The sequence below is a fragment of the Seriola dumerili genome, unplaced genomic scaffold (assembly GCF_002260705.1).
Source record: "Seriola dumerili isolate Sdu_G_001 unplaced genomic scaffold, Sdu_1.0 BDQW01000017.1, whole genome shotgun sequence".
Lineage (NCBI taxonomy): Eukaryota > Metazoa > Chordata > Actinopteri > Carangiformes > Carangidae > Seriola > Seriola dumerili.
The window spans coordinates 10,274,393-10,290,050 of record NW_019174272.1 but is presented as its reverse complement, the minus strand read 5'-3'; the positions used below and the strand labels follow the sequence as shown (position 1 = coordinate 10,290,050).

Below are 15,658 nucleotides of genomic sequence, written 5' to 3'. Positions count from 1 at the left end.
TCCCTCATGTAGTTTAGTATTGATTTATATTAAATAATATTTAACATTTCATACCAGTCCAGTTAAAGAAAAACATAATGCTATTAATTAATGTCAAATTTTAGTCTCACAGCGGGTATTCAGTGTATGTCTTATTCTGTTTAAACTGAAATTATCACACCATGGAATTTATGGATGGGCAGCTGTCTGTTATCATTTAAGATTATTATAATGAAACATGAGTCAAAATGAATATAAAATACATTTAATATATATAGAAAGACAACCACAATGTCTTTCAGACAAAAAAAGTTTATTTTGAAATAGGATCTATTAGAGAAAAATAAACTATGTTATTATATATAGTAGAAACAGATTGAATAAACTGACTATTACATCTGCGCTGTCCAAAGCAATGTCGGTCCCAGTGAATTCCAAAATTGGCAAGACAATCTGTCCAAGGTCGTGGTTGTCGTTGCCAAAAATAGTTGACCATGGCCACATCCCAAGTGCACCACTTTGTATGCTATTATCTTTGGAGGCTTTGATTGAAAGTGTATTCTTAAAGATGTGTGAATTAGGACTCTCCAGCGGGACAGAGTGAAAACCCTTGTCCTGCAACACCTCCTGATACATGTTTTTTTAAGTTGTGGATTCTCAAAGCATCTTAAACTGTGTCATCACCACCAAGTTACTGGTTCCACAAGATAAACTATCAAGTGAAACTCGATGGCAGTGTGTAACAGACAAGATGGAGGGAAAACTGAACCCTACCAACACAAGGAAACAAACCTTGTACCTGTTATTTGAAGGTACTATAGTGTGCAGTTACAGTTTACATTTAACAACCCTGTACTGTCATACGTTTAAGATATGTTACAGGAGGCTATAGAACATTAAGCTCCGTTAGTGTATGTACTGTAGGTGACCTGTAGCTGACTCTGCCTGCACATGACCTCACAGCACCAGCCTATCCTCTCCTCCCTCCTGGATGACCTGACCAATAGATGCCTGGCTCTGAGCTCGTATGAAGCACTGCCTCTTGCACTCCATCAGCTGCTCCAGGTCCCGCCACATCTTCATCTGCTCCATGTTGGCGCTGTGGCTCTCCCTCACCATCTTCTGCTTCTCACGTAACTTCTGGAGTCCACAAAGGAACAAAGTGATTAGTAGGTCAAAAGAAAGAGAAGAGTCTGGTCACTGTTTAGAGCCTGACTGGCCAAACATGTTAGCAAAACAAATATATACTCCTTTACATTAATGCAGTTCTGAAAGCTTCCAGTAAGTTTCCTTGTCTACCCTGTTTATCCTCATGTACTTGACAGAATAAAGGGATACTTCCAAGTATTGACCCATGGCAACTGCTACATCAGTTCTTGGACACGTTTCTCACCTTGCCAAGTAGCTCCTGTTCTGAAATGTTCTTCATGTACACCTCTCTATAAAAGAAGAAGAAGAATATCATTCAAATGCAAGCCATCACAATCTCACAGGTTGATCTCACCCAGTGAGAGGTGTGGTGTATCAGCATATCTTGATATCACAAGGTGTGGTGATGACTTTCTAATTACTCTCTCTGTTGTGTGATAAAAAGGAATAAAGTGGCAGCAGTTTAACTGACTGTGTTGTAATAAGAGCTTGATGAAGTAAAAAGGGCGTCTCATCTTTCGAGCAGCTGGTTGACCCGACTCAGCATGCTCACCTAATGGCCTTCTTCCTCTCTTGTGGATCAGAGGACACATAGGCCTTCATCTCGTCAGCCGCCCGCTGTATTTGCATCTCAATGATCTGTGGAGGACAGAGATGGATCGGGTTTATTGTCACAGTGGGTGTTTGGGGGCAGGTCTCTTGCAAAATGCTATGACATTTTATCCACTCCTGCAGCAACTATTGGCCGCAACGAGTATCAATTCTAATTTTACCATGTTTGGCTTGTAAAACAGATACACTATTCATGGCAAATAGCTTGGATGTTTTTTTCTGCTTTAAACAACTATCATTAAAATACGTGCCTCTGACATGGAGTTAATGTGATGGTACTGGTTTTCCTCCTGTGCTGTCTCCTCTCTCAAAGCTTTCACCTCCTGAAAAAAACATGAGAAGAATATAGACATGCAGTATTCCACTATGCCAAAGACATACAATATTATACACAAATACACTGGATAAACATGTATGAATATATTTAAATTGTTGACTGTATTCTAATGCAGGATAATTGATATTATTACCTGCTCCAATTTCGATCTGTTGCTCTCCAGACCAGCAGCACAACTTTCATACTGCACCTTCTTCTCCTCATATTCCTGGCTTAGCTCCTATTTAGATCAGAATCCAAACAGTCAGTACACAGGAACTAAGAGACAAATGATTTCACATACTGTATGCTGAATTAGAATTGAGACAAATACATAGAATACACATTTTAAACAATCTTGTCATTCTCACAGCACTGTTTCACATCAACATAAGATCACAGCTGGCATTAGAGCAGTTTAACTTACCACAGGCTCTTACAAAGTCTATTTATGTCTTCCTGTTGCAGCTCTTCATTAGCAGACATTACCCAGTAAAATGGAAGAGTGATTCTGGGAACACGTGTAGGAAAATTTAATCCTCTGCTTTAGCTCAGCGATGTGGGGGGGCTTTCCCATCATGCATTTTATTTATGGACTATGTAAATTATTCTTAATGGACCCAGACCAACACAACACACAAACACAATACAAGTTCATTCTTATTGGCTTGAATTTAAAATTTATAGTTTGTCATGTTGTTCTCAAGTGAAAATTCAAATGATTCTGCTGTGGCTCTGCAGGGGGAATATGTGAGTCGTTTGTGAGATGTGAGAGCTGTATCTTGCAATGGCTTGCTTCCTATACATTGTAGACAAAATATGATTTTAGAGTATGAATGAATTATATCCAATTCAGAACAGATTAGTTAGAATGACGAATAAGAATGACTCCAGGGTGAGAAATCAGCATCAACTTCTTGATGGGATTTTAGCGTGAAAGGGGACAAAATGTGCCTTTTGGAAGTTCTTATTTGAATGTGGTCATTTAAATAGGTGGCCCATTTTCTTTACAAACACTAATTGATGTGGTGTGAGGATTTTGTGAGGAAGAGGTGTTGTAATGTGGACAATGCTCACCTGACACCGCTGTCTCAGTGACCTCAGTTCTTTTATAATTGGAGCTAGAGCCGACTTCTTCTCCACTATCATAGAGTTTAATTTCTTCACCTGTAAAAACAAATATAAATCTTACAATAATCACAATGTAATGTGAGAGGAAACAGTATTTCATACTGGACTTTTTAACTCATTTAATATATATACATTTAAACCCTGAAAAGAAAACAGCAGGTAATGCGACTCTGACTAATGATTTACTGAGATGATGAAGTTTGGCAGCATTGTCACCCAGGCAGGTGCAACCTGACAAATCTCTGATAAAATAAAAGGACTAAAGTGTCTATATCCAGGGTAAAGATGCCACTTTGGTGCGTCACCATAAACCACAACAGAGATTATTTGACAGTTTTCAGTAACAGTTTGTTAAGTATTCATCATAACATTACAAATTTCTGCTTTATGGGTTTGCAGTGCAGTTCCACTATTTCCTACATTCAGATTGGAGCCAGGGATGCTTGACTCATTCATTAGGAGTGGTGTGGTCTGCAGGTTGCCAAATGTACTCGCTGCCAGACTGATCAACAAACTCACTACAGCTTGGAGCATGGCCTAATGAGCTGTGACTGCTTCCCTCTGGGCATTGACCACAGAAGGATGACAGGGTGATAAATAAAACCGAAGCTGTGAGATAAGATAAGATAAGATAAACCTTTATTGATCCCACACCGGGGAAATTCACTTGTTACAGCAGCATAGGAAAAAACGAGGTAAATATAACAATAGAATAAAGTAGAAAATAACAACTCAACCATAAATAACAAAGTATGTATATAAGTACTTGCATTTGTAGAGATATTTACAAATGTATTTAGTTAGTTAAATAGATAGTATAAAAAATAAAATAGATATTTATTTAGATGAATTATGCTGGGATAATGTATTTCCCTTGGCAATGTACAGGTGGAGATATCTGAAAACTTGAAAATTGAACTTTCAAATCTAGTTAAAGGCTCTGCACATCAGCACAGGTGTATTCACTCCAGATTATTAGACCTCTGCTAAAACTGAAGTTGGGTGGAGTTATGTTGGGACCAATAGGTACCAATAGGTACTAATAGGCTCTTTTCACAAGAGACATCGTCAAAGTAGGAAAAGCACAGGTGTTACTAATAATATTAATGATGGCTCAGTTCCATTTTAGTGTCCCATTAAGTCATGACAGTGAGCCAGCATATACCAGGGCCCTCAGACTTCATTGATTTTATTATTTATAACTGCTGTTTTCCTACTGTGACATGTCAAAATGTCCTCTGTAAAAAAAAAAGAGGCCAATAATAATAACAACATAAGATGTCCTGCCCTTACAGAATGAAGAGGATGCCGCTCAAACACAGTCTGTACAGGCTCATACGGTTATTACGGAGACTCTAATTAGCTCTAATTAGCCAAACTAAGTGAAAACACCTGTGTTGTGTGGGTGGGCCACCACTGTGTAGAGGCTTTAGTAAATTCTAGGCTAGATAGGGACAATGGCACAGTACATCTTTACTATGTAGTAAAAAACATCATTTGTATTTGTTTAATACATATTTGTAAAAAACTAAATTTGATCTGATGTCATCATAAAGTAGTACTAGTAGTATAGTCACCATTTCAGACATGTCATCCAGTGTGCGGCCCTTCTTCTCGTCTAGCTCGCTCTTGATGGCAGACACTCTCTCCAGTTCCTCCTGAGTGTCACTGTAGCCAGAGATTCCCTTCTCAGCTTCTACAGTTTGCTTTAAAACACAACAGTGACACATGGTAACTCATCTGTACATGAACAGTTTCAGCAATGAAATCAAATGGTCAAAAAATATGACTACCTGTCTATCAATGACTTGACAATTTGAGTGCATTCTTTTTTTGAAAATGATTTTAACATACAATTTTACTCCACATGCAGCTAAAGTTAGCTCATGAAGCTGATTCAAACACAAAGCTTTTAATCAGCCAGACAGAGAGGGGCGGACACATCGGCAGCTAGACATGTGACCAGCAGGAAAACTTTCATTGCTTTGACAAATCATTGTGTGGGATGCAGACAGAGGAGAAGCAGCAGATGCAGCTATCAGAAATAGCAGCTCTGCTTGCGTCAGACAGCCTATCAACAAGTCAGGTGCTGGGACCGCACAGAGGTGTGAAGCCATTTCCAGGAAGCTTCTACCACTTCACTGTTAACACAAACTGCGTGAATGGGGAGATCAAGTGAAAACAGCACTTTTGGAATGGCAGTCTGAGTGTCTGAGAGGGACGGAGGGGGTACAGTATGAATGCTACAGGGCACAGAGGGTATTAAAAGCAGATAGGGGGATTTCTGTGGTCCTGGTGCAACATGGAGCATTAAAAATGATGATTACTAAAGTGTCCTTTAATACAACCACTCAAATGTTCTTGTGCAACTTCCTGAGCCACTCACTGGCCAACAAATGATGGCAGGTCAATGTGGCATTCACATGTCAATTGTCAGTAAAAGAAAAATACAAGAAGAAAACTGACTGACTGCTTTCCTTATAGTTGTATGTATGTATTCAATGTACTTCTTCTCATGACTTGTACTGTAGCACCCTAAAGGATTTCAAAAGATGTAATGTAAAGGCAACAATTAGATCCCAATCCTTCCTTTGCTTTGGTGTAAATAACGTCTTCTTTGTTTTACCAGTTACCAGTTTCTGTTGAACGGTCTCATGTCTCTCCTTGAGAATCTCTTCTGTTCGTTGCAGGACTCCATATTCTGCTTTCAGCTCAGCAATTTCCTGACGTTTCTTCTTGTACACAGTTCCCTTGCTCCGCAATTTCACCACCAAACGTTTCAGCTTTGAAGAACAAAGACACAGAATTCAACATTACCTTTAAATCAAACGAACACTGTACTAGATATTAGTGTTAAGAGAAAAGAATATTAACATTTCTTTCAAATGAAATCCGGCAGTTTCTTTGTGACACCAAATCGACACTTAAGAGGTCACTGACACTCCTGTGATCATATGGTGAACTGTTAGCAAACAGTTGCTTGTTTACACATTCAGCAGTTATGGAGCAACATAAGCATTTATTTGTGGTTAGTTGACAAATGTGAGTATTCCCTTTGGCTCAGGTTTAGTCTCCACTAACTCCTGAGGAAATATCTGAGCTGCTAAATGTTCACCAGCTAGTTGCTAACTTTGTCTGGCAGATACTTGATGCTGGACAGATAGTGCACAGTGGGTTTTTAGAACTTTTTTCTGTGAAAACAGCTGCCTGCTGCTGCTGCTGCTGGAGAGACAATGCTAATGAGAGCAGTGAGACTGAACCAAAAATAATAAATTTGCAGGCTGTAAAGCCAAAACAAGAAGCTGAAAGAGGCTAAAATCCTTCATAGAGTGATTTCTTTCACATACACAATTTGATACATTTTAAATATATAAATATCGATTACAGCAGCTTTAAACAAAAATGAGCAAATATTTTTACATCACTAGGGGTTCAAAGAAATCAATGCTTTTGGGCCTGCTGCAAGTAAATGTAAATTCTTCTTTGGGAAATTCAATGAAAGAGGCATAAATACAGTTTATATTTGTCGACATGGTGTCCAGCACAGCTGAGATACTATGAAAGGCCACAGGCGAAGACAAAGGGTTGAGCCAGGGGAGGGAAGGGATTAGAAAACAGCAGTGACTGCAGCAGAGGGCCCTGCGGGCCATGCCATGATCTGAAACAGTCACTCGATCCTTTCAGGTTCACAGCCAGCTATGTACAGCAAACAGCTTCATCTGGCAGAATAACTGCTTTAAGTGGATGTTCAGTCACTCCCCGCCCTTTCTGTCTGTTGGGACACAGTGAAACTCCTCCACAATGAAGAGCAGCTATAAATGAACATGGACACGGGAGAACAGCCCCAGAAATCACAATGTGCTTCATGTCCTTTGGGGATCTATGAAGCTTGATGTGCGTGTGGGTGTGTGTGTGAGTGTGTGTGTGTGTGTACATATATTCTTTGTGTATTTTGGGACATCAAGGGCAGACATGGCTGAGAGAGGAATTAGTGCAGCAGCATAATACTGCATAGTGTTCCCGACATTGTGTCCCCAAAACAACTGCTGTCAAACTGAACAGCAGCTCAGTCGTAACACACTTGACTTAGACACCCCAACGCACACTTGCATGGAAATATAAATGGTGCAGCAGATACTCCAAATAAATAAAATAAAATCTAGCCAGTTACAATACAGATCTCTACATTTTGACAAGTAAAAAAATCGTGTATGTGACTCAGATTTCTGATACTGTCTTGACTGAAGTGAAGCTAAATTTAACCAGTGTGATGAGGCTGGACGACAAAGTGGTTTTATGTTACTGGCCAATCAATGACGAGCAGATGGAGTCATCCCTCTCAGACAGACCCTGCAGTTGGTAGGTGGCATGTGATGACACATAACCAGCAGAATGGAAAATACCTCTGATAAAGTGATCATCTCCACCATGGCTGATGGCCCAAAACTACGAAGGAGTCTGATAAGCTGTGTTTGACAAAACAGTCTCCATTAACTTCATTCATGTTTAGTCTCGAGGGCCCTCTTTGTCTTGACAAACAGCTCCCTCTCATCATTTCAGTCAGACTTAAAGGTATTAGTCAGTATAATTAATGCATAATAATTATATAATTACAGTATAATTAATGTAGAACATAGACAATGGTTCAAATACAGACATCAGCACACTCTTCTGTCTTATACCAGTGGTATTACAAACACATTTTACACACCACCTCATAATATTTCTTCCTGTGATGAAGAAGATTTTGCTACCTCTCCCTACTCAGATGATTGCTTTCTCTTCCCTTCCTGAAAGGAATAAACATGTTGGAAATAACTTTTCCACTGATATTTCACTCCCTCTATCGTTTGCCAGAGTCAGTGAAAATTTTAGTTTTGTCTCTGCTGCAGGAACACCATCCCCTTTCATGTTTGTGCTAAAAACTGTCCCATTACATCGCTAACAAAAGCCGTTGGTACAAAAACATAAAATACAGAATAGAGGCCAGATGAGCATTGGTCTTTCTTGTTTAAAAGGAATAGTTCGGCATTTTGAGAAACTAAAATTACTTTCATGTGAAGAGTCAGCTGAGATGGATCAATATCACTTTCAATTCTTCATATAACACTAGAGACAGCAGCCCGTTAGGTTAGCTTAGCATAAAGACTGGAAACAGGGGGAAACAGCTAGCATGGCTCTGTCTAAAGCTAACAAAGTCTGCCAAAATATTCTTCTAGGTCCCTATTGACCCTCCCCACCCCCCACCTACCATCCTCATGTAGATTGTGTCCCAATCCTACAAGTTCCTTATAAGTACAGTTCATTCACTATATGACTAAAAATATAAACTAAATTAATGTCTTAAAACTACATTTTCTCACAAGGCCCCTTGAGAGGTGCAAACTCTAGAATAAATTTGCAGTTAATAGAATTACCAAAATAAGTTTACACAGAGTGAACCAGGGACTTTTGGGGCCTCTCAGATCTGGGGTCCCAGTTGCCAACTTGGCCCAGTTGGTTGTCCAGCCTGGTAACAATCTTTTCTAACTCTGTATCTAACAAAAATAATGTGGCACTAGTTTAACCAATGCTAAAATGATACTAGTATCTTAAATATTTGTGATAGTGTTTTTTTTTCTAAACTCTATAGACAATTCTTTTCTTTCCCCCTATATATGCGGGTCAGAGGTCAGGGTCAGGATTGGGGCAACACACAGCAGCCAGACAGAAAACAGCAGAGGAAGAAGAAAGCTGGTGTCATTTCATACATGCTGCGACTATAGCTCGTACCTCACGGATATCAATGTGCGTCAAACACTAGGTGATAAAAATTCTCATCCACGCAGTGCACACACAGTGGTCAAAGCACAACCTCCATCTATCAGCGGCCCTTTGCTAATACAGAACTGTTTGGAGTAGACGCTTGAGCTGTAAGCTTAATGTATGCACAGGCAAAAGAAGAAGTGACTGCCCGAGGGCTTCTGACTTATGTGCAACAATATTGTTACTTTTTTTCCTCCTCGTCAGTGGCTCAGTCCGGTTGATCAACGTGACAGCTCAGAGTAGACCATGCCATGTGTCTGAAAGGGGGAGTACATCCTCGTCATGGGATATAAATAAAGACAAAGGTTTTATGCCCCAAGTCTGTTTAATGTGTCCAGCTGACTTGAATTAGGGGACTGATTATACTAAAGATTAAGGAAAAAGCCAACTTTCAGGCACTTTGTCCAGCACAGTTCCTTGTTCTGGATATTCTCTGTTGTGTTCTATTTATGGCTCAGTATGGGAATGTGAGGGAGAGTAAGGAAAAGGGATAAGTAACATTAGACAGTGAGCCCGTGTGTGTTTGGATAAGAACAGAAATAGCCTCTTGTGTTTTCTGCGGTTTGCAGATCTACTTGTGTGCACTCAGATAAAGCTGCAGTTTCTGTAGGTGATGGTGACTGTTACCTTGCACACAAAGAAGATAACCATACAGAAAATGTTTCTTCTCTTGGCAACCGGCATTAAAATTCTTATCATACATAAAGCTGAACATCATGTATGTAACAAATACTAATTACATCGACATGGCTCTGGAGAAATTCAGAGGTAGCTGACATTCAGTGGATGTATTATTTTGTGACTGTAAGAAGCACTTCCAAGTGTACCTCATCACCCCGGATGACCTCTGCCCCATCTGAGGCTTGTGCCTGGCTGCTCCTCTGTCTCAGCTCCCTGTCTGCCGCCGCGAGCTCCTCCCTCGCTTCCTGAAGCTCCTCTGCCTTTGACTCCTTCCTTCGAATGATGATGGAGGCCTGCAGGAGTAATGTTACATTAGATATACAAACATGACAAAGGAGTTTCTGCCAAGTGACTTTTAACCCATGGGAGACTGAATGTTGTTGAGCCATTGGAATGTTACTTTCATATATATATATATATATATATATATGTTATCATCAAGACTGCTAATAGAAGTTAAGAAAAACCCTTTTTTCCGCATTAATATGCAACTTAAAGCAGCAAGGCACATACCTAGTATCAATTTGAATTTGTTAGCTCAAAGGAATTACAGAAAATTCAAGGAAATTAGTCTTCCCTCAATAATATGCAAATTTAGGCTGAAAGTTGCTCCAAAATGTTATCCGCTCATCTACTCCTGTGGCATCAGTATGACGTTACTACTATATATTGTTCTTGAGTTATTGGTCTATAAGAACGTGTCTACAGAGTCGTTCTAAACAAAATCTTCACAATCACACAAAAATTGTTACATCACTTGGTTGTTTGAGCTTCATTGTGCAGAATGATACACAGTACAGAACCTAACTATTTGGACATTTATATTTTTTATGTTCTTTGGGCTCTAAACTTCAGCACATTCAGTTTGCTTTAAGTAAGTTGACGTCCATATTGAAAGAACTTTGTGTGAGACAAAGCCCTTGAACACAATAGATTAACACATGCACATATGAGCATGTTTTGTGACACATGTTTTATGATCACATCTAGTTTGGAAGCCAGTCACGATCCAAGATGTAACTTATACAGGAGTGATGTGGAAACTTGAAGCCTCCAGGTCACACACACTGAGAACAAACTTTTCAGTGAAGTTGGAAACATCTTGTGTCGAGCATTTACACTTTTGAAATGAAAAAATATTTGCATATTCATACAGCAAATTATTGATTTTTCAAAGAGGGAGGAGTAGATGTGACTTTCTAAAACCTAACTAGATTAGATGGTTAAACTTTTTGGTGGAAAAAACTTTTTATTCTATGTCATTTTTATGTATTAAAACATGTCTGAAGGGGATATTTAATTCTGTAGACAGCTGAACTAAACACTACACACATTATATTTATAGAATAGTGCCTAAAAATGATATCCTAAAACTTCATCAAATTTTTAAGCTTTCCACTCAAGCACATGAGCAGCACTCCTTCATGAGAGGATGGGAAAGAAAGATGACCTATGCACTGCTACCCCTTGTTAGCAAACAAATAAATAATCCAATGCACATCAATGCACTGATTTTCTCTAACATAAATAAACCTTTGCACGGCACCTCAGGCTCCCTGTGGAGTCTTTGACCTCTAGCGGTCAGCACTATGAAGCCGTTTTTGTATGAGTGGATCCTTCTTTTGTTTTTATGTTCCTCGACCTCAAGGAGACACACACTGCGTTTCTCTGGTGAGTAACACTGACAGGAAACAACTTGTGTTTGTGAAAACTCCACAGGGCACCTTTAACATCACACAGCATCACAGCCAGCACCCACAGAGCAAACTTGTCACAAGACTAAATTTGACTAAAAGATGAAAGACGTCACAGAATTTCAATAAAGTTAGCACCTGTTGCCTGTAAAGGGTCAGTTTGTCGTCCATGGGGTCGTTTCTCATCATCTTCCTCTCAATCAGCTGGTTTATCTGAGAATCAGCTTCTTTAATCTGTTGAAGTGTAAATTAAAAGGTCACTCAGAAACAAACACATCAGAAAGGTATACAGATGTAACACCACACTGTTCCTGACCTTGTCCTCCAGCTCCTGGAGATCGGCCTGGCCCATGGCAGGCTCTGACGCCACCTTCTGAAGGTACTGCACTGTACGCCTCATACCCTCCAGCTCTTTGGGGAGTTTCTCTGAGACCATGTAGGAGTTGATCTTGATCTCCTCTTCCAGCCTCTTCATTAGGCCTGAAAGAGATGGAGCTTTTAATTAATTTTGAGCTTAATGTTTTTGAAAGCCTGTCAGGCTTCAATGGCCCTGATTGAGTCAAGCTGAACACCGCTTACATATACAAAGCCACAGAGAAAACGGAAGAACGCACCACTAATATTTTTTGTAAAATGAACTGATATTGAAATAGCCTTTTAATAATTTCATTGTTTAACGGCAAGTACTTATATTGCACGATGGCTGTATTTAAAGTACTTATTTGGACACACACATACAGTAACAGCGATAAGTGACTAATTGTGCAGCTTCACTTCAGTCTGCATTGCACAGATCATTTTAGAAGCTGCAAATGTGTAAATCTCTCCTCTGGCAGAAGAGCCCAATACCAGATGAGAACAAAAGGAGACAATTTCAACATCAGATAAGCTGTATTATAGCACTTCAAAGATCAGTGTAATTAGAGGGTTTCAACAGATGAAAGCCTATTAGCTGAGCGACCCCCTAATGCTCTGCTGTGTCCTTGAACTTCCCATCCAGCTGTGTCCTGCAGAAGCAACAGCAGGACACGGACACTCACTCTCTGGATTGGCATCTGCTGCTGCCTGTTGCAAATCCTTCAACTGCTGCTGTGATCGCTGTAGTCTCTGCTCTGCCTGGAACAGCTGCAGAGACAAAAGTGATTTACTAACACAGGTTAACGTGGGAAAATGAACAACACTAAAGATTAGGGCTGCAGCCAACAACTGTTTTCATTATTGACCATTTTCTGGATTAATACGTCAATCTTTTGGTCTACAAAATGTCACAAAATAATGAACAATGCCCATCTTATTTAACCAGAGTCCAAGGTGACATCATGAAATTGCTTGTGTTGCCTCACAGGTATTCACATTTCTTTCATAGGTGACTAAGAGAACCATCAAATTTGAGAAGTTGAAAGCAGTGATTTCTTTTTGCTTGAATGGCAAGGAATTGAGATCATCAAAATTGTTGCTGATTCATTTTCTGACAGCACATTATAAATTAATTTACTTTTTCAGATTTATTCAACATGTCTCAGTAAAAGTATGATATTTTTAAAGCTGTCTGTTCTCTCACAAACAGTTCTTTTCAACCAACTTTATCATCCCTTGAAAATTTGACTTTGAAAATGTTTACATTTATAATCAACAAAAGCTATGATAATTATAATATTGAAAATTGAATATTATATTATAGTTTCACAGGAGGCCACAAATTAATTCTGTAATTATTTGAAATATCTCTATTGTCGATGAGTATTTCAAATAGGGCTCATTATCAATTTCATCTCAGGATTATTTAATCAATTAACCAATCATTAGTTTATTAAATGTCATAAAATAGTGAAAAAATGCTTATTGCAACTTCTCAGACCAAGGTGACGTCCTCAAATGTCTTGTTTTGTCTGACCAACAGTTCCAAATTCACTTTTCAGTTTCAAATGATATGATCCTCTCATTTGAGAGGCTGAAACTGAAACTAGAGGCTATTTGACATTTTTTCACTATTCATGCTTGAAAAATCAGTTGCCGAATAATTCTTTGTCAATCAACTAATCATGTCATTGACAAGTTGTTTCAACCCCAATATCAAACACGAAACAAGGACCAAAGATCTTATAGTGTGAGGTGCTGCAAAAGCTTAATGGTAAATGGAAAAAAGCTACAACACCTGATATACAACATGTTAATTTGTCTTTTCAGTCCTCAACAGCTGACAGCATATTATTCGGCTGGTCTATGATGTCACTGTAACATATACCAACGGGTGCAAATGTGATGATAAACCACAATTAACCACAAGCATTTACTTGGTTTTTCTGTTCCTGCTTCTGATGAGTAAGGGACTCCTCTCTCTCCTTCTCCACTCGCAGCTGTCTGGCCTGTTCCAGCATCCGTTGATGGTTGGACACTGACTCCACCTAGTGGATTGACAGGTTAGTGTCATGTCCAATATGCAAGTTATCACATGGTCAGCAGAAATAACTGAGACACCTCTGACAGAGTCAGGTTTCACCTTTTGGCAGGGCCTATAAATAAGACCCATTAAATAAACACCCCATTACTTCACAGCCTTGTTAAGACAGCATTGCAACTTGTCAAGTCTATTAGAGGAGCTGATAATATATGTCTGAGGTCATGTTTTCATTCCTCAGTGAATCCTAAAGCCCTCCAAGTATTGCAAGAGTGAAGGGGCCTCCCAGAACAATCTGCCTTACCCTCTTCTTCAGCCTCTCCACACGTTTGATTAGTTGGTCTTTCTCCTCCTCCATTGCACTAATGTCCTGTTATCAAAGATAAGATGAATAATTTCAGAGAACTGTATCAATTGGGAGAGGAAATTTATCATATTTAGGTTACTTGTTTCTCTGACCAGTAGTCCAAAACCCCAAGATTTAGTTTAACACACTAGAAGAGAAAGAAAATCAGCAAATATATCCTAATGTGAGAACCTGGAAACAGTGAAATTTGGTATCTTTGTTTAAAAACTGACTTAAATGATTATCAAAATAGTTGTTATTCATTTTGTGAAAATTGACTAATTGTTCCACCTCCAGTGTCAATAAATGCCAGTTTTATACTGAGAAAGCTTTGCATCAAACCAACAAAGATTGTAAAAGGTTATTGACTGTTTTGTTTACCCTTCTGATTTCTGCTGTGGAGAAGCCGGAGGTCCTCAGCTGTTCACACTCCTTGTGATATGTCTTAAATCCTTCCACCAGCTCTTCATACTGTGAACACACAACACTAATGTATAGCCTCTTTTACGTTTTAGGTAATTAGCAATTCCAAAAAAGAGCACTAGGAAATTACATAGTATCTGTATCTGTAATATATTTTATCAAACCTGGTGATAGGTGTCATTGATGACATCATCCTGCAGAAACTCGGCAGGGACCTCCAGTTTGACCAGAAAACGAGCCAGGTAAGCCCTCTTCTTCAGTTCATGGACCCTCTGCAGTAGCCAGTGGAGGATAGGGTGCACCACAGGTTTGCTGCCAGTCACCAGACCCTGTCTGAAGGTGCTACTGCAAGAGGTGAAAAGAGGCAGAGCCTGTAATGAAAATATTGTACAAACAACAAGTGCTGCACTCAACGAGATAGGTGATAGGTGTAAAGTCACTTACACATCAGAGAGGTTTCCAGGAGGCCTGTATTTCAGCATCCCCAGCAGAACACACATCCTCTTTACAGTTTGTTCAGGCATTTCTTCACGTATATCCATAGCTTGCTAAAAACAGGGATAGCAGCAAGTGACGTTACCTATCACCGATTATTCATGAATACCACATATAAACAGGCATAACACAAAAGCACTGACACATCTGTAGTTCCAGTTGTTGAAGCTAACACTAGTTGTTCACCTTTGGGTCTATTTCAGCGAGAACATCATTTAAAATCTGCAGCAGCTGCATCGGTTCGAGAGAGTCAAACGTGATGAGGTTAAAGTTTTTCTTGAATGGATCTTTGTTGATTTGCTCAACGATGAATTTCAACTGTTCGCTCATCTTGGAAATGCTGAATCTCGTTGTCGTCCTTTTCTTTGCTGGATTAACCAGCTAACAGTCAGTTAAAGCTAACTGTCGTCGACTAATTTAGCTAACCAGCCCGTGAAGAATCCCTCTAATGACCAGCTCACTTTAGCTAATGGTGGCCTTGTCAACCAACCACTTACAAATGCTAAAGATACATCTTCAAAATATTTGTTACGTCGCCTTATCGATCTTCAACCAGCTAGCTAGCTAGCAGACAGTAATGCAGCGGTTGTTGTCAACAGCCCCATGGAAACCATAAAGGCGTCGCGGAT

General features: G+C 39.4%; 1 protein-coding gene across 1 annotated transcript; it reads right to left on the bottom strand.

The window, feature by feature from the left end:
• Positions 1–323: 323 nt before the first annotated feature.
• Positions 324–15,643, bottom strand: ift81 (intraflagellar transport 81). Its single transcript, XM_022751796.1, has 18 exons — positions 15,216–15,643; positions 14,979–15,082; positions 14,699–14,879; positions 14,493–14,582; positions 14,070–14,135; positions 13,662–13,772; positions 12,408–12,492; positions 11,684–11,847; positions 11,506–11,601; positions 9,820–9,966; positions 5,821–5,970; positions 4,765–4,893; positions 3,134–3,223; positions 2,211–2,297; positions 1,992–2,063; positions 1,682–1,767; positions 1,373–1,418; positions 324–1,119 (listed from the first exon to the last, which is right to left on the bottom strand). Exons 1-18 carry the CDS (start codon positions 15,357–15,359, stop codon positions 937–939), a joined length of 2,031 nt encoding a protein of 676 aa, XP_022607517.1. The 5' UTR covers positions 15,360–15,643; the 3' UTR covers positions 324–936.
• Positions 15,644–15,658: the final 15 nt, after the last annotated feature.

Coding starts and splice junctions, on each gene's coding strand:
- ift81 (XM_022751796.1), bottom strand. CDS start 15,359: ATGAGCGAACAGTTGAAATTCATCGTTGAGCAAATCAACAAAGATCCA. Junction 3,224..4,764: donor TGGATGACATGTCTGAAATG/GTGACTATACTA, acceptor TTGTTTTTACAG/GTGAAGAAATTAAACTCTAT. Junction 1,120..1,372: donor AACAGGAGCTACTTGGCAAG/GTGAGAAACGTG, acceptor TGTGGACTCCAG/AAGTTACGTGAGAAGCAGAA.